Below are 24,919 nucleotides of genomic sequence, written 5' to 3'. Positions count from 1 at the left end.
AGGGAAGAATGGAGGTTAAAGTCCTGGAGAGATTGAAAAAGATCTTCAAGACCTGGAGGGAAGAGTGAGATGGAAGACAATGTGGAAGTTTGTTCCACAGGCGAGAAAAACGGGGAACGAATGCGTGGAGGTGGTCAGTGATCCTGGACTGAGGTTGTTTCACTGGAAGAGGGCTGATGGTGGACCATGTGTGCCCTGCAGAAATCTGGGGGAGGGGAACAAAGCACAGAAAGAGCCTGAGGGTGCAAGACCAGAAAGGAGGTGGTAAAAGATAGAGATCACCGGGAGAGAATCTTCACTCAATTCTTCCTTCACATGGACACCTTTTGAAGTTGGAAGCGTGTTACCATGGAGATATTCCAATTGAGAGTTTAATTGTCTGCAATGAGAGTTCAATGAGAGTTTTAAGAGAGACCTGTCTGCAATGGCAAAGTGATAGGCCAATAGACTGAGCTTCATCACAGGAGATTCCAATAATCTTAAAGGAATTGGTTTCCATGGCATCAAGCTGCGCAAGATGTGAGGCAGGTGATACAGCCCAGAGGGGACAGCAGTACTCCATCAAGCTGCGGATGAAGGCCTTGTAGGTGGATAGGTGTGTCAAGGAAGGACTTTGTACAATTGAGGATGCCAAGTCAGAAGCTGGCTTTGGAGGCAAACTTAGAAATGAAATTTGCCCAAGCAATATCTTGGCTGATAGTGAGACCCTGGAGTTTGAATGACTGAACTTCCTCAAGAGGAGTGGTGGGGTGGAGTTGCCAGACTGTCCTTTTGGAGAGAGATAGTGATTGTGAGAGTCTGAGATTTGGCAGGATTGAAAGACATATTCCAAGTCTTTCACCATTTTGTAATTTTGTCAAGGTCTGAAGAGAGGAAAGAGGCTGCAGTCTGCCTGTCTGAAGGATGAAGGATTTTGCAGCAGAGGGTGGAGTCACCCACATATTTGTGTATATATATATTATATATATATATAGGATTTTTCAGAGAATCAGACATATATATATATATATATATATATATATATATATATAGGATTTTTCAGAGAATCAGACATATATATATATATATATATATATATATATATATATATATATATATATATATATATATATATATATATATATATATATATATATATATATAATTGATGAAGATTAGGTAAGTATTGAATGAAACACTCACCCAGATGTTGCCAGAGAAAGTCTTTCCTTCATCCTGTGATTGGACGTGCGAGGTGTGTATTTCAATCAATCTGCTGATTACGTTTTCCCCTCTGTGTTATTCGGAGTTAATGTGCTGAGTGTGAAACGCTTGAATGGAAGATGATGAATGTCCTTCTGTCACTTATAAATGGAGCTAAGAGGATGATTCCACATTGTTCCGAGTTTTACGTTTTACAAAACTGATTGTTATCCTCAAAGAATGATAAATTACTCTCAAGAAGAGATGTATACATTTTTGGATTACGTCATCCATCAAGGTTTTGGCCCGGCAAATTACCTATTCAACCTCGGTTAAGTCATCAACATTGTAAAACCCTCTTGAAGAATGGAAAACAAGTAAAAAAAGACATAATATATCACAGCCCCCGTTGTTTTATTAATTTTACTGAACGGAGTTAAAGCACCAGCCCGTATTTATGTACAGCTCAAATGGCTGTCAGTCTACCAGTCGGCCATCTTTGATCTGATCGCAAAATAAAACAAGTCTGGAGACGGCGATGGTTCACGAGCGGTATTTGACGATGTAGATTGTTTCAGAAGTCAAGGATGAGACAATGTGATAATGTTTGACCAAGTTATAAAAATGATCAACATGATGTGGTACGAGTGACGGGTTATTAGCTGCAAAATGTCGAAAACCCGGTTTCGTTCAACAACTTTAAAAATTTGACCTTTGCATAACCTTTAAAGGTCCCAAAACAATGTTGTGGACATTAAAATAAGGAAACAGGATACGTGTTTAGCTTTATGGAGTTAGTTCGTCGAAGAAGGTCAAAAACCCGGTTTGATTCCCACAACTTTGAAAATTTGACCTTTGTAAACTTTAAAGGTCAAAGGTCAAGGATTATGACCTTTGGTGCAAAACTTTCTCTGGAACATTCCAGGAACAATATAACGTCATATTGGCTATATGGCATTTCACACTCCTTGGATTATCCATACTTTGATGAAATCAGCGTAAAAACAAACTTGAAGGGGGCGCCACGGGCAAGGTGTTCGAGATAGAGAAAAATGGTTTCAAGACTTTAGGTGGGGAATGACCTCAAGATTATGCATAAAAAATATTGTCATCCTAGCTCTCAAAGTTTGGGCGGTCGTATGATTTTTATGTCAAAATTCGCAATTTTCTAAGTTCGTGACCTTGACCTTGGGACGAAAATGAAAAATCGAGCTCCGTGGAGCTATGCAGGTGTCATTGAGCTAACCAAATACCGAAACCCCTGCCAGATTCGACAAACCCCCTCGGAGAAGATGTAACTTGAAATCGGCTACCCCCTAAAAACACATGTTTTTTGGGAGCGGCTACGCCTATTCTCAGGAAAACACAACGACATCACGATATAACCCTCCCACCCAAATTTTATCAGGATCAGATCAAAACCCATGTAGCTATGCTCGGGACAGACAGACAGACAGACAGACAGACACCCATAACGAATATAGTGGTCACTTACTGACTCGTGAACCAATTAGGTGCTCGTATATGCCAACATGTACTGTGCTTGTGCCAAGTTTGAACAAAATCGGACCAGGCTTGTCTGACAAATGGTTGGGGACACATTTAAGTAACAAAATGGCCACCAGTCAAGCCATATTGGATCTGATCTCGAAAGGAAATGACACGCATATGTAAGCCATCATTCTTTATCTGGCTGCCAAGTTCGAACAACATTGGTAAATGCATATCTGAGAAATGGGTGAGGACATGTTCAACATCGGGTGTTGTTTTTTTACAACTAAAATGGCTGCCAGTCAGTCATCTTCGATCTAATGTCGAAAAAGAATGACGTGCATATGCCAGCCGTCATTCTTTATCTGTGTGCCAATTTTGTTCAAGATCGGTAAATGCATGTCCGAGAAATGGGTGAGGAAGTGTGTTGACACCGGGTTGTTGTTTTTTATTACAACTAAAATGGCCACCAATCGGCCATCACAATGCAAAACAAATGATGTGCATATGTATATCATCATGTGTTGTATTTGTGCGAAGTAGGAATAAAGTCGGTCCATACATGTCTGAGATATGGTTGCGGATGCACGCACACACGCACGGACACGAAAATCGAAACCAAATCCATAAGCCCCTGTTTCGGACTAAGTCCAACGGGGGCTAATAATTATCTGGGAGGACTGATTCAGATTCCTTGTTCAACAAGACATCCTTACATAAGCAAATGTTTAAAACTGAATTTGTTTGAGAAGGAATGAAGAGCCAAAGCAGCAAAGTTCTGGATTACGTCCAGTACTGCATAGATTACCTGCAACATATTGCAGTGTCTGTGGGGTAGATGAAGGAATTTCATAGGAGAAATAGGATTGTGTAGAGTTGTTTGGTCCGTGGATGTGTAGGAGACATATCAATGTAATTAAGTAGGGAGACTGTGAGCTTAAGTGTAATTTGTCACCACACGGGGTGGGAGGGGTTGTGGGGCGGGGGTGGTGCCATGTTATTTCAGTATGGATCAAGGATAACTTCCCCAGTATGTAATTGCCCCCCTGTGACTTTTCCCAACATGTTTTTACAACCAAAATCAGCATTAAAAGTGGGGAACACATCCCTAAAACAAGTTCAAGCAGGCACAGGCCCCGCCTTCCCGGGTTTCGTGCGAGCAGGCCACCCCCTAGAGGCGGAGGTTGGATGGGCGTGACGTGAGACACATGAAGAGGAAGAAGGCGTGGGAGGAGCAGATCAAATAGGATGAGAGAGAGGACGTTAGTCAGCGGACACGGAGGACCTCGTTTTTGCTCTTGGCACGATGAAGGCTGCACGATTCTCTTGTTCGTGCTGTGTGAATTTGGCTCACGTGCCGAGCAGGACGTTGGCCGTTGATGGTTCGGTTGAGCCGTGAAGTGTGTGCGATTCCGAGGAGGGAAGGAGAGCGTGCCTCATGGCCTCCTCACGGGGCCTCAGAAATTGTCTCGTCGTGTGGGCCATCGTTGTGAACAGACCGGGTGCAGGAGAGGAACGGTCAGCATATTCGCTCGTGAAAAGAAGCTGCACGGCGTTTCTGAGCCTTGGTGTTAATTCCCGCTCACAAATTGCCAGACGTACGTTCTTCCTGGGGAGAGAAGGCGGCTTGCACCATTTTGTGGGTCACGTCGACGAAGCACCTCAATTCCACATTCCATGAAGACCATCTGGACGAAGGACAAAGGAGGGCTTTTTCTTTGGTTCATTTCCCCTTGTCTGTATTTAAGTCTGTGTGCAGGCACCTCAATTAGATTTCGATTTGGTTGACCTCACGTTTCCCTTTCATTACAAGTTGAATTATCGTCATTGTACAAATTTGATTGATTCAATTTGCTTGTGTCCATGTATTTATGCCGTTCTGGTGCAGCGCTTAACTGTTTTCCCACGCAGCAATTAATCTCCGAACGTCTCGGCTGTAGGCCTCCAAGGGAGAAGTTTGGCCATCCATCCAGGTAGGGGTTAAACCCCCCTGGCCACGACAATATATTTCTTCACCAAAAGTATTGAGACAGGAATAAAGTTTTATATGGGTGGGTATTCCGACAAAGTCCTTTATTTGATTTCAAAAAAGTTGCAGACACTTTTTAGACGGGTCAATATACAACCAGAACAGCCGTACCCCAAAAAAATTGCAAATTTTTGTTTTATCGCATTTCCTTATATTTTAAGACTTACTTAGGAACATATCAAAAGTTGGACAGAAATGGACCATGGGAAAGTAAAAATTTTTGACATGATAAAAATGTCACAAAACCATGAACGATTCACTACTTCGAAAACGAACCACGATGCAGATTATTCCATAGTACGTTTCCTCCTAATATAAATCTTACCTAAATATCTCGGTTTCAGGAGCGGAGAATGCTCTGATGGCATTCAATGTATATGGCCAATGTAAAATGACTGCATGCTTCGAAAAGATCTCATTTTTGTATTTTCATAGATAGAAAATGAACTTTTTATATGGTAAAGAGACCTGCCCTTTATGCCAAAGGGGATTGGACTGTGAGGAAACAGTATTAGTTTGTGAGAAAGGAGCAGAAGGCATCAACCGTGCAAGTGCCGAAAGGGGTGTTGACATCAGAATTCCAGCTGGTCCCAGTGTTCACAAATCATGCCGAGTGAATCACGTAAACAAAAAGGACATTGCTTTAACCAAGAAGGATCATGCGGAATCAGGTCCATCAGTCAAGAGGAGTGCTCGCATTTCCCTGGGACCATATGACAGAAAAACACATTGCCTTTTCTGCGGCACTGAAGTTAAGGAAGAGGACCCAAAGCGAGGCCATGCAGAAACAGCCAGTTTTGGCTACGTGAAGACTGACGCATTTGTTAAAACTATATCAGTTCATTGCAAAACAAGGAGCGATGAATGGGCCATTGCTGTTCAAGGCCGCATTGAATATTTTGAGGGTGATCTCCATGCAGCTGACTGTGTGTACCACAAGTCCTACAACATTAATTTTCGCACAATGCGAGACATTTCACAACGGTTCAAGCCGACTGAGTCAAACAAGAGACGAAAAATGGGAAGGCCTAAGGACAGTGACCAGAATGAGGCTTTCGATAAGGTGTGCTCTTTTCTTGAAGACAATGATGAGGAACAGTTAACAATTACAGACCTCGTGGCTAGAATGGAACAATACCTGGGCGAGAGTGAATCCAATGCATATGGGAACCAATACATGAAGGAACAGCTTAAAAAACGATATGGTGAATCTATATTCATGGCAGAGGGGAGAGGCTTAAAAGACATTGTGACATTCAGAGAAAAAACGTCCCAGATCCTCCGTGACCACTACAATGCACCACGAAAAGAGGATGAAGAAGCACAAAAACGTGCAATTCTTTAGACTGCTGCAAAACTAATAAAAAGTGACATAAAAACAACAGTTGCACCACATGGGGATACATACCCAACTACTGCAGACCTAAGCCTTACTGCTGCATTGGGGTATGTCCCAGCTGGCCTGCGATTCTTGCTGAAGCATCTTTTGGTCGGGAAAGATACATCGAGGGAGGTTGCTGGTATTGGACAAGCAGTCATCCAAGCAGTGCGTCCAAGGGCTGTAATTGCACCATTGCAGCTTGGTCTTGCAGTGCAAATGCATCACTTGTATAGGTCTTGTTTCTTGATAGATAGTCTATCAACCTTTGGCTTTTCCTCATCTTACTCCGAAGTGCAACGGTTTGAAGTAAATGCAGCCTCTTCTCTTGCTCGGGATGTGTTTGGAGGTGACACCGACATTCTTGATACATCCTTGTTATTTGCTGGAGACAATGTGGACCACAACATCATAACGTTGGATGGAAAGGGTACCTTTCATGGGATGGGCATGATAGCAGCTATTACACCAGGGCGGCAATCCAGCCACATCATATCTCGAAAGAAAATGTCTGACAGGAAGCTCATCGAACTGACGAAGATCAATATAATAGATTACCGCTATGCAGAGCACATCAACCGCAACCTCAAATTTCAGCCCCTCCCTTTGTTATCAATTTGTGATCGCACAATTGACATATTATGGGAGATGTCATTTTGCTTCGAAAAGAGTGCACCAAATTGGCAAGGCATGATGCACTTTCTGCATGAGGAGTGTGATCACCCAGGGAAAGCCTCAATACAGTTTCTCCCAATGATTGATATGAACCCAGGTGACAAAACCTGCATCTTGTCAACTCTTGATTACCTGAGCAAACTTGCATCAAAACACAACATGCCAGCAATCATCACATTTGACTAACCGCTGTTTTGGAAGTCCTCTGAGATGGGGAATGCTCTTCCTGCTGATAACCCAATCCATAATGCAGTGCTACTGCTTGGGAGCTTCCACACATTAATGAATTTGTTGGGTGCCATTGGAAGTTTGATGGATGAAAGTGGACTGAAAGAGATCCTGGAAACAGTGTATGGTCAAAATGCTGTTGTGCACATGCTGAGTGGGAAGGCGGTGCAACGTGCTTTTCGTGGCCATTTGCTTGTGGATCAGTGTCTTACACGTCAGGTTGTTGGCAAGATTGTGGAAGTTGACCCTGGGTTTCAAGAACAAGTGGCAGAACTGGAGCGACTGTACATTTCCCTGGAGACTGTCGAAAGTGACACTATAGAGTCTGTGTTGCAATCAGAGTGCATTCATTTCATTGACAATAGATTGAATCAGGAAAGGAATAAACTTGCAAAGCACTCGAAAACCAGTGCACTTTGGATCAACTACCAGCGTATGTTGGGAATTGCAAGGGCACTTGTGGCAGCTGATCGGACGGGGTCCTGGGAGATGCATCTCCAAGCCATATCAGCTTGCTTGCCGATATTTGCAGCTGCTGGCCATCCCAATTACCTGAAGTCAGCTCGACTCTATCTCGAGAAGATGCTTGCGTTAGAGGATGACAACCCTGAGGTTCATCAGAAGTTCCAATCTGGTTATCATGTAATCCGGCGCAGTGACCAATACCGGGCTGGCCTAGGCTCTGATCTTGTGATAGAACAGACATTAATGCGCTCACTGAAAAGCCAAGGGGGGCTGACTCGAGGAAGTGGGATGTCAGAGCACCAGAGAGGAATTTGGACTCTGTCTTCAACCATATCGTCCTCCTACAACCCTGCTATGCAAGAACTGACCTCGAGTAGCTACTCAACAAGTGAACAACATAAGGAGTTGACAACATCCAGGGTGAGTCGAGATGAAGCTGATCGTGGCAAAGTTGCCAAAAAACTGGACAGCTTCACACCATTTTCTGATGACAAGTCATTGCGCAATATCATCACAGGGGTTACTGCAAATGAGGATGTCAATGTTCATGACCTATTCAAAGTAGGTAGTGACATTGTCAAGAAGATGGATGATCACCCAGCTTACTCCTATTCACACAAAAGGAGTTCTCAAGTCAAGACACTTGCATCCAGCAGGGCAGTCAAAGTTGCTTAGGACCGCACAATAGATCCAGCGTTACTATTCCAGAGGTTCTTAGTCGTGTCACAGACGGGAGATCTCCAGATAGGTGAAGTGATGAAATATGAACTCTGCCCATACCCAATGTCTCTTTTTGAGGCAAAAAAACATCCTGCGCCAGCCAGATAAACCACAGTTGGCGGAGGCAATAAGGAATTATGCTACAACCAAATCTGACAATGCTGTCAACCAGACAGTTCCAGGAACAGATCACTATGTTCTTGACGGGGGCTCACTTATTCACCACTTAAAGTGGACAGAGGGATTCACCTACAGTTCCATTGCAGATGAATATGCCTCATTTACAGTCAGACACTATGGCAAAGCTACTGTTGTGTTTGATGGTTATGAGGCTGGGCCAAGCACAAAGGACTGTTCTCATCAACGTCGGAATAGAAACAAGAATGTCACCAAGGTTAACATTAAGGAGTCAACAAAATTTGTTGGGAAAAAGGAGAACTTTCTGTCGAATGAGTCAAACAAGCAGACAATGATACTGTTGATTATAGAGGTGTTTGACAAGGAAGGCTGTGAGGTGATCCAAGCAGAGGGAGATGCTGATGTTGAGATCACAAATGCAGCTTCCAGATCTACAACCCTCATTGGAGAAGATACAGATCTCCTTCTCCTCCTGCTCTTCTATATGGTGGAGACAAACTGCATTGAACTCTATTTCCGTTCTGACAAGGCAAAATCAAATGTCTACAATATCAAATTCCTTCAGCAGATACTTGGAAATGCAGCCTGCAGAGATATATTGTTCCTTCATGCATTAACTGGCTGTGACGCAACGTCTCATGTCTTTGGGATTGGAAAGAAGTCAGGGTTTCAAAGAATCATCAAGAAAGAAAAGGAACTGATAGACAGCTCAAAGGTGTTCTGTAAACCACAGCAGAGTCAGGATGTTATTGAAACTGCAGGCTGCAGAGCAATGGTGGCATTGTTTAAAGCAAATCAGAACGACTCATTGGCATCGATCAGATACAACATTCTCTGCAAAAAGGTTGCAAGGGCTAAGGCATTTGTCACTCCTGAAAGACTGCCCCCGACATCCGCTGCCTGCAAGTTTCATTCTCTGCGGACCTATTACCAGGTAATGGAATGGATGGGCCTTTGTTGTGGAATGGAGCCAACGGAGTGGGGATGGAAGGTAGAAGGAGGAAAACTTGTTCCAGTGATGACACACAAAAGCCCTGCTCCAGACATACTACTTCAGATGATTCACTGCAAAACACTAAGGTGTTCATGTAGGAAGCATGGATTAGAATGCACCAGTGCATGTGGACATTGCCAGGACAGCAACTGTGACAATACGAGTGTTGAACCAGAGATTGAGGAGGAGGAGGAGGAGGAGGATGAAACTGGAATCTAAGACCAGAAGGCATATGGATGGTACTTCCACATGTGTCAAAATTGTCCAATTTTTTATATGTTGCTTTCCATGTCATAGACTGGCAGAAACAATCAAAGAACATATATTTGTGTAAATATTTACTTTAAATTGCGAATGGTCTCAGGATTAGCACTGCATAAACTATCAGCAACGATCATAATACAAATATTGGTGCAAAATTAACTTTAAATTGTTTGTGGTCTGATGATTATCAGTCAATTTTTTGGCGTTTTATCTGCCGGCAGCCATCTTGTTTTCTGACGTCACTGAGGGACTTTCCCATGTGTCAAAATTGTCCAACTTTTAATATGTTGTCTTCCACATCATAAACTACTAGAAATAAGCATAAAACAAAAATTTGCAATTTTTTGGGGGTCAGGCAGTATATTCAGGTCAGGTATGGGAGCATGTGCCAGAACAGCGCGTCGCTGCGTCCACTTTCCGCCGGTACTCCAGGGGCCTCCGTCTGGCCATCCCCCAGGCAGATGCCAGGCCCATCCCCATCTCCTTGAGATGATGGTCAACCTGCTGCAACCATGAGGCACGTGGTCGGCCCACTGGCCTCCTCCACTCATGAGACTCCCTCGCTGAGAGAATCTGGTGAGCAGGATCAGCGTCAGGAAAACGAGCCACATGTCCATACAGCCGCAGCTGACGCTCACGGACTATGCAGGTAACAAATCTCATCCGAGTCTCTCTCAGCAACCGCTCGTTGGACACAAAATCCGACCAGCGATAGCCAAGGATTCTCCGAAGAGACCTGGTACCAAAGGAATTAAGTCTCCGTCTCAGATCCTTGGTCAAAGTCCAAGTCTCGCACCCATAGAGCAAGACTGGAAGTACCAAGGACCTGAAGACTCGGACTTTCGTCCTCCCGCACAGGTACCGGCAGCGCCACACCCCATGATCCAGTGAATCCATGACTCCCCAGGCCCGACCCAGACGTCTATTGACCTCCGGCTCACAACCTGCGGAGACATGAATATCACTGCCAAGGTAAGTGAATCTATCCACGACCTCAACATCCTCACCACAAACAGACACAGACAGGACAGCAGCATCCAAGATGTCACCGAAAGCCTGGATCTTTGTTTTGACCCAAGAAATCCGTAATCCCAACGGCTCCGACTCCTCATTCAGCACCTCGAGGGCCCCCAAGAGGATGTCTAAAGTCTCCGCAAAGATGACTGCATCATCTGCAAAATCAAGGTCCGAGATCTTGACATTGCCAAACGATGCACCGCAACTTGATCTCTCCAACATCCTCCCAAAAATCCAGTCCATACAAGTGCTGAAAAGTGTGGGGGCAAGTACACATCCCTGACGAACTCCAGTAACAACTGGAAATAAGTCAGAGGCGGTACCACCACACTTCACAGCACTCTCAGTACCAGAGTAGAGTTCAGACATCAGATCGATCAGTTTCGGTGGCACCCCACGAAGACCAAGAATCCTCCAGAGGACATCCCGATTCACTGAATCGAACGCTTTACAGAGATCAACATAGGCTGCAAGCAGCCCCTGCCGAAACTCTCGTCTGCGTTCAGTGAGGACACGAAGAGCAAGGATACGGTCAATCGTTGACCTCTTTGGTGTAAAGCCTGACTGCTCTGGACGCTGGTGCTCAAGCAGATGGTGGCGAACCCTATCAAGAATTATCCGAGCAAAGACCTTGCCCGGCACTGAGAGCAGCGTCACCCCTCGGTAGTTGTTGCAGTCTTGGCGATCACCCTTCCCTTTCCAGAGAGGGACAACAAGGCCCCTCTTCCAGTCAGTTGGGATGATGCCTGTGTTCCAGGCAGAGCACAAAACTGCATGCAACGACGCGAGTGCAGCATTTCCACCAGCCTTGAGAAGTTCAGCATGGATGCCACAGATCCCTGGAGCTTTGCCCCGTTTCAACTGGTTCACCGCAGCCCGTGTTTCCACAAGCGATGGTGGACCACAGTTGATTCGAGGGTCAGCAACAGGGATTGTAACACCCTTGACGTCCAACTCGACAGCTGGGGGATCAGCCTGGTACAACCGCTCAAAGTAACCGGCCCAGCGGGCCTTCACTTCAGACTCCTCTGTCAAGAGCCTACCACTCTCTGCTCGAACTGCAGTGCTCCGAGGGATGGGCTTGGATGAACATAATGCGCGAATTCCCCTGTAAGCGGGACGAGAATCACCTGTCCACAGGTGATGCTCTACCCCTCACAGATTCCTCGCACATAGGCCTCCTTGTCCACCCTCAGTGCACGTACAGTTTTACGCCTCAGCTCCCTGAACAGCTCAGCTCTGCCATTCAGCCTGGCCCTGCGACTCTGATCAATGGTATCCAGTGTCCCTTGAGAGACAAAATTCTTCTTTGCCCTGCGGTGAGCTCCAAGGCATCCACCGGCAACATCAAGGACGGTGGTCTTGAAGGTGCTCCACAACTCTTCAGGACCCCCCAAAGCACCCAGACCCCCCAAGTGTCCACTCAGCCTGTTCGCAAACTCCTCAGCTACTCTCTCATCCCTGAGCTTGGCAACATCCAGCCTAGGCTGGGATGGTACCATTCTCCAGGATTTAAGGTGCAGCTTTAGAGTTGCTACAACAAGCCTGTGGTCAGTATTGAGAAACTGAGCACTCCGGTAGACCCTGCAGTTCTGGATCATCCTCCAACGACCGTCAATGAGGACATGGTCAATCTCCTTTGCCACACCGCCAGCGTTGGAATACCAAGTCCAGCGATGAGCTTGCGGGCGCTGAAACCATGAACCAGCCACCCTAAGTCCATGACTTCTTGCAAAGTCAAGGAACTTAGTGCTATTCTGGTTCATAGTTCCTGACCCATGGGGACCAACACACACCTCATAACCATCCCTATCAGTTCCAGTCGATGCATTGAAATCCCCCAAGACTAGAAGTGTATCTCGTCTGGGGCAATTAGTATTCATTTAGTTTGCCCTTCCATTATGTCTAGTGGGTAAATGGGGCAAGATACGTTGTGTAGGGCTTTTAGTTAGGTCTTCACTCCGCCATTCTTTCACTTATTTTATTTACTTTTCACACATGAACCCCGTCATGCATGCAGTATATTGACCCGTCTATTATTGAATATCCCACCCCACTTCCAATTCAACAAGACTAAAATTAATCAAATACAATTGTCTATAAACACAATAATATTTTATCAATAAGTATTTATTACTTGAGTATATTGTATAATAGCACTTATAAAGCTCATGACAAAATGTTTGTTGGAGAACAACAGGAAAATGTGAAACCTTTGGTTCTATGCTCAGGCCTCCTGTGCAGGCTTCCTTGAAAAGTTTGTCACGAGGCCCAGGCTTTCTGTGCAGGTTCCTTTGAAAACTTTGGCCGATTTTGGTTCCCGAGTTATCAACTTTTTTAAATTTCATTTTAATTATAAATTTTGATGTGAAATTAATGATGTAACGTTTCATAATCCGACAGATTCAACTTGCCCAGACTTTCCTGAACAAATTGCATCTCTCACCAATAAACCATTACCCTTTAACCATCATCTATCTATAATTCCAGGTGTGTGTGTGTGTGTGTGTGTGTGTGTGTGTGTGTGTGTGTGTGTGTGTGTGTGTGTGTGTGTGTGTGTGTGTGTGTGTGTGTGTGTGTGTGTGTGTGTGTGTGTGTGTGTGTGTGTCCGCTGTTTCTCGACAACCACTGGTCCGATCTAATTGAAACTTGCCAGGTATATTGCTGGGGACCTGAGGATGTGCCTTTTCAAGTTTGATATTAATCGGACAAGTGCTTCCCAAGTTATGGCCATTTATTTACCAAACCAATGACAGGACACGTTGCTGCGTAGGCGTGGCCGATGGGGAAGAGAACCTCAGCCGCGTTCCCCATTACGGGTTACAACGTACGGACTTCCGGATAGTGATGACTTAGTGTATTCTAATAATTTCTCGATTTCTTATGCACATTTATAGATAAACACAATGCCCCAATCCAGTCGTCGTTTACGACAGCGAAGGAACGAAGCTGCGCGTCGTGCACGCGCAATGGAATCTAACGAAGCACGAGCTGCTCGCTTGACATGCGACGCTACTCGCGTGACAAGGCGTCGTGCAGCTGAAACAGATGAAGAACGAACTGCTCGCTTGGCAGACAACACTGAACGCGAGGCAAGGCGTCGTGCAGAAGAAACGGATGAAGAACGAACTGCTCACTTGGCAGACAACACTGAACGCGAGGCAAGGCGTCGTGCAGAAGAAACGGATGAAGAACGAACTGCTCGCTTGGCAGACAACACTGAACGTGTGACAAGGCGTCATGCAGCTGAAACGGATGAAGAATGAACTGCTCGCTTGGCAGGCCACGCACGTACGGGCATGCACTAGTCTATATAAAGCAAGAGAGAACAAGCTGATTTCAAATGCTTTGTCTTCATCTCTGTACTTGAGAATGGACTTTTCTGAACTGACTTGGGAAGACTTTGAATTGTGTTGGATAAAGTGTTCTACCAACTACCTATATTGATTTACATATCCAAATCGATATATTGCAATGAAACATCGACTCTGAAGGTAAAGTTTTTTTTTTTGTTTGTTTTTTAAAAAATACATTAACAGAATTTGATTTGTGTCTTCTGTATAGTAATGTCATATTAAATGAATTGAATTAATTAATACTTTACTCTTTCCTTCCACAGGAAATTGTTTCGGAAATATAAGCCGAAAACACCCTTTTTGCTAAAATCAGAGGTGACATCATTTATTTTAGGCTTGGTTGAAAAAATATATTCCCTCCATCAGAAACGGGAATCGAACCATAAATGCCACGGAGCCGATTACCCGCCAATAACGGTTCTGAGTCTCCACAATCGATTCCCAACTATGCCTATTTCACTTCATCCATTGACAATCCGTCCGTTGGTTCAGCAAATTACATCAAAAGCTTCTCCAAATTCTTCTTTACAAAACAGACAAAGACAAGTCCGTTTTTTCTGTGTGTAGTTTGTTCAAATTGTGAAGAAAATGAACAGACATGTACTCACGAACCGCGTGCATGTGTGTCGGACATCTCCTTCCGGAATCCGACAGACAGCATTGGCCTGTTGCATCTGGATAGCGCATTGTTAAATTCTAAAAATCATATTTCTTAACAGTAAAGATATCGCGGCATATTTAAAGCCGGGAGCGACCGAGCAGCGGTCTGTTGCCTTATACAGTGCTGGGGTAAACAGGTTAAAAAATTTTATCTATTTGAAAAAAATTACAATTTTCCCAGAGGTTTGGATTAATTTGAAGCAACTTTTACTTCTTTGTATATGATATAAATCATGCCGCTGATTTTATTTACTCATGGACAAAAATTTTACATTTACGTTATTTCTCTTTATTCCCTCCACCACCGGAGATGGATGGAGGTTACGTTTTCACCCATGTTTGTCGGTGTGCAGGATATCTCAAAAAGTTAGACAGATTTGGATGGATTTTGGAACCGATTCAATTTTGGTGAAGAATCGGAATCGATTCCTTTCGGAATCGAGACAGCAGTCTCAAATTTTAACAATCGCCCAAGCCTAATTTATTTATTTGAGAACCTTTTGAATGACCATGACATAGAACATGAGTTTTACATTCAGCAAGTGCTCACCCCAACTGGGTATCATTCAATATGGAACCAAAAATTGTGTATTTTCCTGTGTCAGGAAAAAAACAACATATACACAGAGTAAATTTTAGAATCACCGACCAAGAAAATCGAAAGACAAACACAGGCCTCGGTTATAGTCAAACAAAGCCAATGTACAATGATACAAAAACAGAAATGAGTTTCACCACGACAGTTCCGCTTCAAGGTAGATTTGGATCTTGTGATCATAACAAAGTTCTATATGGACTAAAAATGAGATTTCAACGACAAAGAAATTATCATGAAAATAGACTGCTTTTTGGTGTTGGTCATGCTTTGGCTGACCACAGTGTTGTTGCTGTTCTGTGAAGCTGGCACTCCTCCAAGGCAATGGCACCCAACATATAGAGATCCCGAGACAGTTATTTCATTAGTATTCATTTAGTTTGCCCTTCCATTATGTCTAGTGGGTAAATGGGGCAAGATACGTTGTGTAGGGCTTTTAGTTAGGTCTTCACTCCCCCATTCTTTCACTTATTTTATTTACTTTTCACACATGAACCCCGTCATGCATGCATGACAGACCAGTGATGCTACCAAAGGAGCATCAGGAATGAATACCATGGCAGTCTCATTTGCATATGGGTGCCATTTCCCCGTTGAAACCACGCGCCATGATTGAACGGACACTTTTTTTTTAATTCAATGTCGAGGCTCATATAAGAGCTAAAGCACATAACGTATAATAAGGGGAGCAGGAGACGAGGGGTGGGAGAGGGAAGCACAAAACAGTGGGGAACACAGACATTTGGAGATCTGTGGAAGGGAGAGGGAGGGATGAGGACAGGATACATGGGGTAAACAAAATGGACCCTACAGTGACTTTCAGGAATTTTAAGGAGGTGGGTTTGGTGTGGATTAACGGGGGTTAATCACAGACAGTGTGTGGGGGGGGGGGGGTGGCCGGAGAGGAGACAGTAGAAGACAGAAAGACCACCGACCTGCCTGCGGTGAGACAGTGAGAGAGCCAAAGACTCAGCTTCATCATGGGAGATACCAATGATCCCAAATGCCTTGGTTTCCACAGCATGAAGCAAGCCAATAAAGGTGTGAGGCTGGGGCACCAGCCCAGAAGGTAAAGCAGTACTCCATCAGGCTGCGGATGAAAGCTTTGTACGTGGTCAGGAGTTCAGGTGTTCCAAGGAACGACTTTGCACGGTGGAGGATGCCCAGTTTGCAACTGGCTTTGGAGACCAGCTTGGAAATGTAGCTTTTCCAGAAAAGATCATGGCAGACAGTGAGGGGGAGGATTTCTAGATGGTCCTTTCAGAAAGTCATAGCGAGAGTATGAGATTTGTCAGGATTGAAAGACATGTTCCAAGTGTTGAACCATCTTGTGATTTTATCCAGATCTGCAGAGACCACTTCACCTCAGACCCTCACCATCCTGACCACAGCAGTACAACACTCACTTTCATCCCCACACCACCTCCTAAAAATCATCACAATAACCTATGCCAGACCTCTTCACCACAAACACCACAACCACTTCAACCTCATCATCACAATCACTTCAACGACCTTACCACAAACACCACAACGTTTCACCCACTTCACTACAACTGCCATCAGCTCTCCGGATGCTCACGATAGTCATTTGAAATGCCGGGAAACGGGGGGACAAAGCGAGTGCCTTCGAGTCAGAACACCTTGGCGTATAGCTCGAAGCGAAATGGTAGCACAAGTGAACGACTGGGTAGCCCTGGCGCTCCGCTAAATAACGCGCTGAAGTGGAGTCCAGCACACGCTCATGGCTGGAGAACGCAACCGAAAACCCATGCCCCATGTCAATCACGAAGCTCTGTTATGTCGCTGAGCCTGGGAGCAACTGAGGCCATTTTCAGTTCTGGAGTCTGGCAGGGCAGGGATACTTCTCGAGGTGACATCTGCGCACCAATGGGGATGCGTGGAAACGCTCGCAGGGTCTTTTGATCCGATTTTTGCTCCTCCTTCACCTGGGCTCTAAAAAAATAGCAGAGAGCGAATCAGGGTCTTTGGTCTTTCCGGGCCGAGTGTCAGAGGGAGTCTTTCCAAGCACAGCATTAGAGGGAGATTCACTGAAAGAGAGCCAATGCCAGACTCACCGAAAGAGACCCAAGCAGAGCCTCACCATTGCGAACCAAGAGGGCATCACGAGTCACTGAGAATGAGCCAGGCGAGCAGTACTGAGTCATTGCCGGGTCATCACCGGGTCACCGGTGCTCGGCTCCTGCTGCGTTCCATAGCAATAATCATTAAATCACACTTACAGACACTCTTACATGCCCCATTAAGCTATCTTCTCACGCATCTCTCTCTCCCATCCGTTGTCTTGTCTACTGTGGACACATCACTGAAAGAGCATAACCGATTCACACTCCTTCACACCTCCTCTTTTGCACCTCATCTGCATCACATATGCACCTCCCACTCATGCATCATAAACACCCCAGTTTTCTTTCCTCCAGATGGAGGCCCTTGGAGTACCGGTGGAAAGTGGATGCAGCGACGCGCTGCTCCGGCGCATGCTGCCATACCTGACCTGATCTGACACCAAAATCATCCGCAAACTTCCATCCAAATCTGTCCACTACTTTTTGAAACATCGTGATATCTATAATTTTTGGTCTCATCTCTCATTGGTGAGAGATTCGGATCTTCACCAAAATTGAAACAATTCTTCCTTGTCACACACCCAACCTCTCCACCAAATTTCATCAGAATCCCTCGACAAGTTTTTGATATATTAGGCAATACCCCATCTCTCTACCCCATCTCTCGATGGTGAAGAATCACAAAGAATTCTAATCTCCGGATTCGGAGCCTGACCAAAAATGGCTGTTGCTGTCCATGGCCAGTGACCGACATATATACACACACACACACACACACACACACACACACACACACACACACACACACACACACACACACACACACACACACACACACAATCAGAAAGATTGCTTGAAAACTGTGGACAAAAATTGTGACAAAGACAGACAAACAAAGAGGCACGACAGACCAACTTATTGGCAACATTATTTTGCCAAATAACAAACACACAGGAGTGAGAACATAACCTCCCTCCAATTTGGATGGGCAGAGATAAACTAGCACAGCACTCAAAAGAGCACATACTTCTGCCAGACTGAACAGTTCACGTTTTGTATCCCACTCATCGGCCGGATCTGGATTCGGACTCAACCAAAATCGAATTGGCATGCTCTTCTTACCTACCCAACAACTCCACCTAGTTTTGTCATAACTCGTCCATAACTCTTTGAAATATCGTGCTTTTCTCATTGTTGGCCTCCCATCTCTCAATCATGAAGAATCACTTTTTTTAAATTCTCGCATCCAGAACCAGATATTGACCAAAATCTAAACAATTCATCCTAGTCATACACCCTACCTGTCCCCCAAGGTTTGTCCAAATCCGTCCATAACCTTATTGAGATATCCTGCTCAAAAACATACCGACAGCCAAACAAGGGTGAATACATAACCTCCATCCACTTTCGGTGGTGGAGGTAACAGAACTCAATGCACAATGCAATCTTGGATTCTTACTTTGTGCAGGAAAACCATCTGGAGGTTCAAGTTCCACCTTCACCACCACTATAGGATCTGCAGAGAAACAAAGAATGGTGATTTCCTTTTTTTACAAGGTAAACACTCATCAACATTACATCTTAAATACTCATAAACATTACATCTTAACAATAATAATTTTTATTGTCCCATATTCAGTGAAATTCCTTTTCAATGACATTCCAAGTTCAAAAACCATACTATAGAAACATAAAACACAAAAAGAAATTAAAATAACAGGTAAAAATATGGCAGATGGACTAAACTCGAACACTCGTAAACATCAAAATAAAGACCAATTACTGCACCGTAGTCCCAAGAAGGAAGCAGACGCGCGCGCACGCACGCACGCACGCACGCACGCACGCACGCACGCACACACACACACACACACACACACACACTACTGGTAAGCACTTACTACAGCTATTTTATTTGAAGTTATGACATTAATTTATAAGTAATTGACTGATTACCCAACTGCCCTGACATGAACTAGAAAAGAGCAATCAGAGATTGCAGACCCTCGCCAGGACTTGTTTGTGTGGTGGCAAAGAAATGGTAAGATGTACTAAACGAAAGGTCATTGATTGTAAATGAAAGGTCAAAATGTCTGAAAAGGTCTAAATGGGTCAAAAAAGGTTGAAGGGGTCCGATTTGTGTCATTTAAAGGGACAGAATTGTTGAAAGGGGTCTAAACGGTATTAAAAGATCTGAAAGGTGTGAAGGTCTAAAGACTGAAGGGTCTAAAGGATATAATGTTGTCTATGGGGATCTTAGGGGGTTATAAATGGTCTAATATATATTTATTATTTTAGGGTTCAAACATGGAATATGTGATCTTGGGGTTCTGAAGGGTCAAATATGATGTAAAGGGTCTTAGGGGTTGAAGGGTTCCAAATGGTGTAAAGGGTCTATAGTGTCTAAGGGGGTCAACAGGGTATTAGTGTTCTTTAGGATTTTATGGGTCTATAGTCAGGCTAGATCAGATCTGTGACTTGCTACAGGTCCCATGTCAACCTTTACTGAAGGCCCTGTCACACTTTGACGATTTAGCCAGCGTATGCCTGACGTATGAAAAATTTGGCTAAAACGCTGGCACACGTCTAATACGTTATGGGTAAGTTTATATACGTTAAGAGCACGCTGGCATACGTCGTAGTATGCTGAGCTGTTAAGGCGCTGTCACACCTTGACGATTTAGCCAGCGTATGCCGACTTATGAAAAATTTGTCTAAAACGCTGACACACTTCGAATAAGTTATGGGTAAGTTTTCTATACGTTAAGAGCATGCTGAAAAACACTGCCATACGTCGTAGTACGCTGGCTTTAGTCGTTGTACTTTGCGGTTGTCCTCAAATTTTAGCATGGTTGAAATTTTCCGACGAATGCCAGCGTATGATTCACACGTTCCGCTACGCTGGCCAAAAGTTGTAGGCACGTTATGCGATCGTTGACACACGTTAGTAGGGTGAATATACTGATTCTGGCTCACTTTTCCCCATGTAAATGAATGGGGGATTTTCAGCGATTCATTTTTTTTTCCCTAAAAAGTAAACCCCCTTTTATCCCAAGGTATATTTATTTGTCTCCCCTTTTAACCTGGGGACACTTTTTTTCAAATTACCAATACAATAAGATAAAGATTTGTTCAAGTAGTAAAGTAGTAATGTGATTTGTTGAAGGTGATTCTAAAGAAATATCTGAAACATCTAAGCCTCGGGACACTCTTTTTCAAATAACCAATGCATTTTGTTTAGCTCACTCATTAAACCTATAAAGATTTGTTCATTCTCAAATTCCTTCAATAGTTTAATTTTCTTTGCACAATAATCCCCATCTAAAATATTTAAAAACAAAACATTTGAATCTTTATATTTTTTAACATACCCCTTTTGTGCCAGAACGAAATGATAAACTTCTCTTAATGCTCTTGTTTGACCACCTCCTGAGCCACAGGTTATTTTTTGTTAAGCCACGCTCATTTTTCATAAACCCGCCCACGGTTTAATGAAAAATTTCTAAGCCCCGCCCACTTTCCCTAAGCCCTGCCCACTTTTCATGAGGTATTCCCGTAAGACACGCCCACTTTTCCCTAAGCCCCACCCACCTTATGTTTTCATAAGCCACGCCCACTTTCCTTAAGCCCCGCCCGCTTTTGCTAAGCCCCGCCTACTCTTACATCATTTCCAGTTCATCTCTGACTCACAAAGAAATCACTAGAAAATTCTGGAATGGTATGGTTTTGAAAAATTTCCCAACGAAGGCTTGCCTGGGAATTTCCAAAGGAAACCACACCCACCAGTCTTTCCCTCGAAAAGCCTCAAGCCCAGGCTCCATTTAAACTTTTTTTTTTGCTGGCAATGGTGTGTTGTGTGCTTGCCTGGAACTCTCCGAGTTGAATGGAACTAAACCTTCAAGTTGATGAACTGGATTCAAACCTCTTATCCAGTGAAGTAAGATTTTATTTCCCTATTTTCAGTTTGATTTAAGAATCGACTCATTTACTAATTAAATAACTTAATTAATACATTATTATTTTCTCTCACAGGAAATTGTATCTGAAAATACCGATTTTGCCACAACTTGGGGCGAAATTGTTGGCTTGGTTGAAGACCTTGTGAGCGACCAAGACCCACAGAACGAGCGAGACCTTGAGTGGGATGACTTTGAGGTTCCTTGGAGATCGACTACTTGTGTGGAACTAAACCTTCAAGTTGATGAACTGGATTCAAACCTCTTATCTGTTGAGGTAAGATTTTATTTTCCTATTTTCAAACTTTGATTGAAGCATCGACTCATTTAATTATTAAATCACTTGATTAATACATTATTATTTTCTCTCACAGGAAATTGTATTTGAAATAAAAAATGAAAATACTGCTTTTGCTACAACTTGGGGCGAAATTGTCGGTTTGGTTGAAGACCTTATGAGCGACCAAGACCCACAGAACGAGTTCGTCCTTGATGACCCAACCAAAGAGTTACACCTTGGAGACCAGCAAAGTCCTGAAAAAGAGTTTTGCAACAATAGTACTCATTGTGAGTTATCAAGACAATACCCCCTGAACAAGTTATACCTTGATGAGCCAGAATACAAGTTTTACCTTGAAGATTCACAATTTTCAGACATTTTGAAAAATGGAGTTTTCCTTGATGATCCACAGTTATACTATGTGAGATCTATCACTGAAACCCATAAAAATTGGAAAAATGGAGATTTCCTTGATGATCCACAGTTATACTATGTGAGATCTATCACCGAAACCCACTATATTTCTGGAAATTGTGATTCTACCTTGGAGTCTTGGATAGATGGTTATATTTTTTGGAGACTTGAAATGTGGGTTCTGGATTGATAACTCACAATGTGATATGTATCTTGGAAGCTCAACAGGAATGTGGTTATTCCTTGGAGACTTGGAAAGTTGGGTTTATTTTGGAGACTTGAAATGCTACCACTCTTTGGGATCTAAACCTATCAAGAAAGTTCTTACTTCCCCTTTCTACGTCATCAAACCTGAAAGCCTTAAAAGACAGAATTGGAAGAAGAGAAAAAAATATATATATATATATTGTTAGTTCTGGGAAGAAAGTGCAGGCTTACTCCCCCTTTCTACATCATCAAACCTGAAAGCCTTAAAAGAGAGAATTGGAAGAAGAGAAAGAAAAAACGAATATATATATATATATATATATATATATATATATATATATATATATATATATATATGTGGAAATCTCATTTTGAAAAAAAAGTGTTGGGCGAGGGTTTTTTTTTTATTATTTTTTTTTTTGCATACCTTGTCGAGGCTCATATGAGAGCTCACACACAACTCGCAGCAAGGGGGCATGAGACAGAGGGGCGGGAGTGGAAGGGACAAAACAGTGGGGAACAGACACATTAGGTGAACTGTGGAAGGGAGAGTGATGGAGATGGGACGGGGAACATGGCGAAGAGAAGATGGACATTACAGGGACTTTCAGGAAGGAAAGCAGGAGAAATGAAGGAAGTGGGCTTGGGTAGATTATCGGGGGTAGAAAAGATCGAGGATTTCAATGGGGGAAGATAAGAGGTGGTGGTGAACAGCTGTTTTGAAAGCCTGGAGGGAAGAATGGGAAAGAATAGAGTGAGGAAGTTTATTCCAAAGGCAGGAAAAAAGAGGAATGAAAGAGTGAAGATGAGCAGTGATTCGTGATTTTGGAAGTTTAACCAGAAGGGGGTTGTTGGCAGACCTTGAGCGCCCTGTGGAAATGTGGTGGGGACAAATCGCAGAGAGAGCAGGGGGGGCAAGGCTGGAGAGGAGTCGGTAGAAGACAGAAAGACCACCGACCAACCTGCGGTGATTGATTGAGAGGCCCAAAGACTCAGCTTCATTGCGGGAGATGCCGATGATCCTAAATGCCCTGGTTTCGACAGCGTGAAGCCGAGAAAGGTGGGAGGCAGGAGCACCAGCCCAGAGAGGAGAGCAGTACTCCATCAGGCTACGGACAAAAGCTTTGGAAGTGGTCAGGAGCTCAAGAGGGCCGAGGAAGGACTTTGCACGACGGAGGATTCCCAGTCGGCGACTGGCTTTTGAGGCGAGGTTGGAAATGTGACTTTCCCAGGAAAGGTCATGGCAGATAGTGAGACCCAGAAGCTTGAAAGAAAAGACTTCTTTACAGAGGATTGTTGAGAAAGTGGATGGGGGGGTTTTCTAAACGGTCCTTTCGAAGAGACATTGTGAGAGTGTGAGATTTGTCTGGATTGAAAGACATGTTCCACGTGTTGGACTCTAGTTTGTGATTTTATCCAGATCTGCAGTGAGCGAAGAAGCTGCTGCTTGCCGGTCTGAGGGATGACAGATGGTACGGCAGAGGGTGGAGTCGTCGGCAAGAGAAATAGAGGATTTTCCAGAGAGTCGGAGAGATCATTGATGAAAACCAGAAAAAGAACAGGGCCCAGAACGCTACCTTGAGGAACTCCAGCCTGCACAGGAAGAGGGGATGAAAGAACTCCATTTAGGGCCACACATTGACTGCGACAGGAGAGGAAGTCTGCGAGCCATGAGTGGAGATGGCCTTGAATACCATGGGAAGAGAGTTTGGTGAGTCGGGCAGGGTGCCAGACTGTGTCAAAAGCACGTGATATGTCCAGGGATACGGCTCGGATTTCCTGTCTGGCATTGAGGACCTCCATCCATTGATGGGAGAGCAGAAGCAGCATATCCAGGGTAGAGTGACCTGGTCTGAAACCAAATTGATGATCGGAAATCAAGCCATTGGAGAAGAGGAAGGATTTCATGTCTGAAGCGATGATGGATTCCATTAACCTTGCTGATGATTGGGAGAAGGCTGATTGGTCTGTAGTTACAGGGATCTGTTTTTGCACCTTTTTTATGCAGGGCAGTGATGTAAGCAGATTTCCAAGCAGATGGCAGATGACCTTGGGCAAATGAGAGGGTGAATAGAACAGAGAGAGGGTGAGCAAGAGCAGAAGAGCAGTTGAGTGAAATGAGTTATTATTGAGTGAAATGCCAGACTCGACGGTGGTGAGGTGGTTCTCTGATAATAGCCAGAGAGATGTCCACTTTGACAAGGACGTGGTTAGAAGAACCGATTGAAGCGGAGGAAGAGCAGCAGATATTTAGAGGGAAATTTGTCAAAATCAGATCCAGAAGAGATGGAGTACCATTGGTTGGGATCCGGGTCTGGAAGTTGACCGATTGAGTCAGTCCGAATGAGTCGCAGAAAGCTTTTGCTGAGGTGCCATGGCAGGTGAGAGAGGTACCTACACCTAGCCAACTGGCATGATGACAATTGAAGTCACCACATAAGAGGAAGAGAGAGTTTGGATGAGAAGATAGAAGATGGTCCATGTTTTCGGATAGTGAGGTGTAGATGGAGTCATCACTGTTTGGTGGATGGTACAGTACACATATAAACACGAGGTGGGAGTGGAGGGTTGGGGGGTTGGGGTTAAGATTTTGAATGTGAGCGTTGACACACACACACACACACACACACACACACACACACACACACACACACACACACACACACACACACACACACACACACACACACACACACACACACACACACACACACACACACACACACACACACACACACACACACACACACAGCCTTGACTATTCAGTTGAGGATTCTGTGTTT

The 24,919-nt window shown here is 44.1% G+C and overlaps 2 protein-coding genes across 2 annotated transcripts in view; one reads left to right on the top strand and one right to left on the bottom strand.

The window, feature by feature from the left end:
* Nucleotides 1-23,172, top strand: part of LOC147010011 (uncharacterized) — a 77,658-nt gene extending 54,486 nt beyond the window's left edge. The window contains exons 3-5 of the mRNA XM_085861097.1: nt 18,748-18,836; nt 21,312-21,512; nt 21,610-23,172. Of these exons, the coding sequence (XP_085717223.1) occupies nt 18,813-18,836; nt 21,312-21,512; nt 21,610-22,119 (735 nt within the window). The 5' untranslated portion in view covers nt 18,748-18,812 and the 3' untranslated portion in view covers nt 22,120-23,172. The remainder of the gene's footprint in view (nt 1-18,747; nt 18,837-21,311; nt 21,513-21,609) is intronic.
* Nucleotides 1-24,919, bottom strand: part of LOC147010009 (uncharacterized) — a 187,754-nt gene that overhangs the window by 102,414 nt on the left and 60,421 nt on the right. Inside the window, exon 4 of the mRNA XM_085861221.1 lies at nt 18,739-18,795. Coding sequence (XP_085717347.1) covers nt 18,739-18,795 — 57 coding nt within the window. The remainder of the gene's footprint in view (nt 1-18,738; nt 18,796-24,919) is intronic.

Source organism: Eptatretus burgeri, chromosome 17 (genome assembly GCF_056783735.1).
Source record: "Eptatretus burgeri isolate ZD-2024b chromosome 17, Ebu_testis_v1, whole genome shotgun sequence".
Taxonomy (NCBI): Eukaryota; Metazoa; Chordata; class Myxini; order Myxiniformes; family Myxinidae; genus Eptatretus; species Eptatretus burgeri.
Note: the sequence above shows the minus strand (reverse complement) of the source record. Positions and strands in the feature narration are given on the sequence as shown.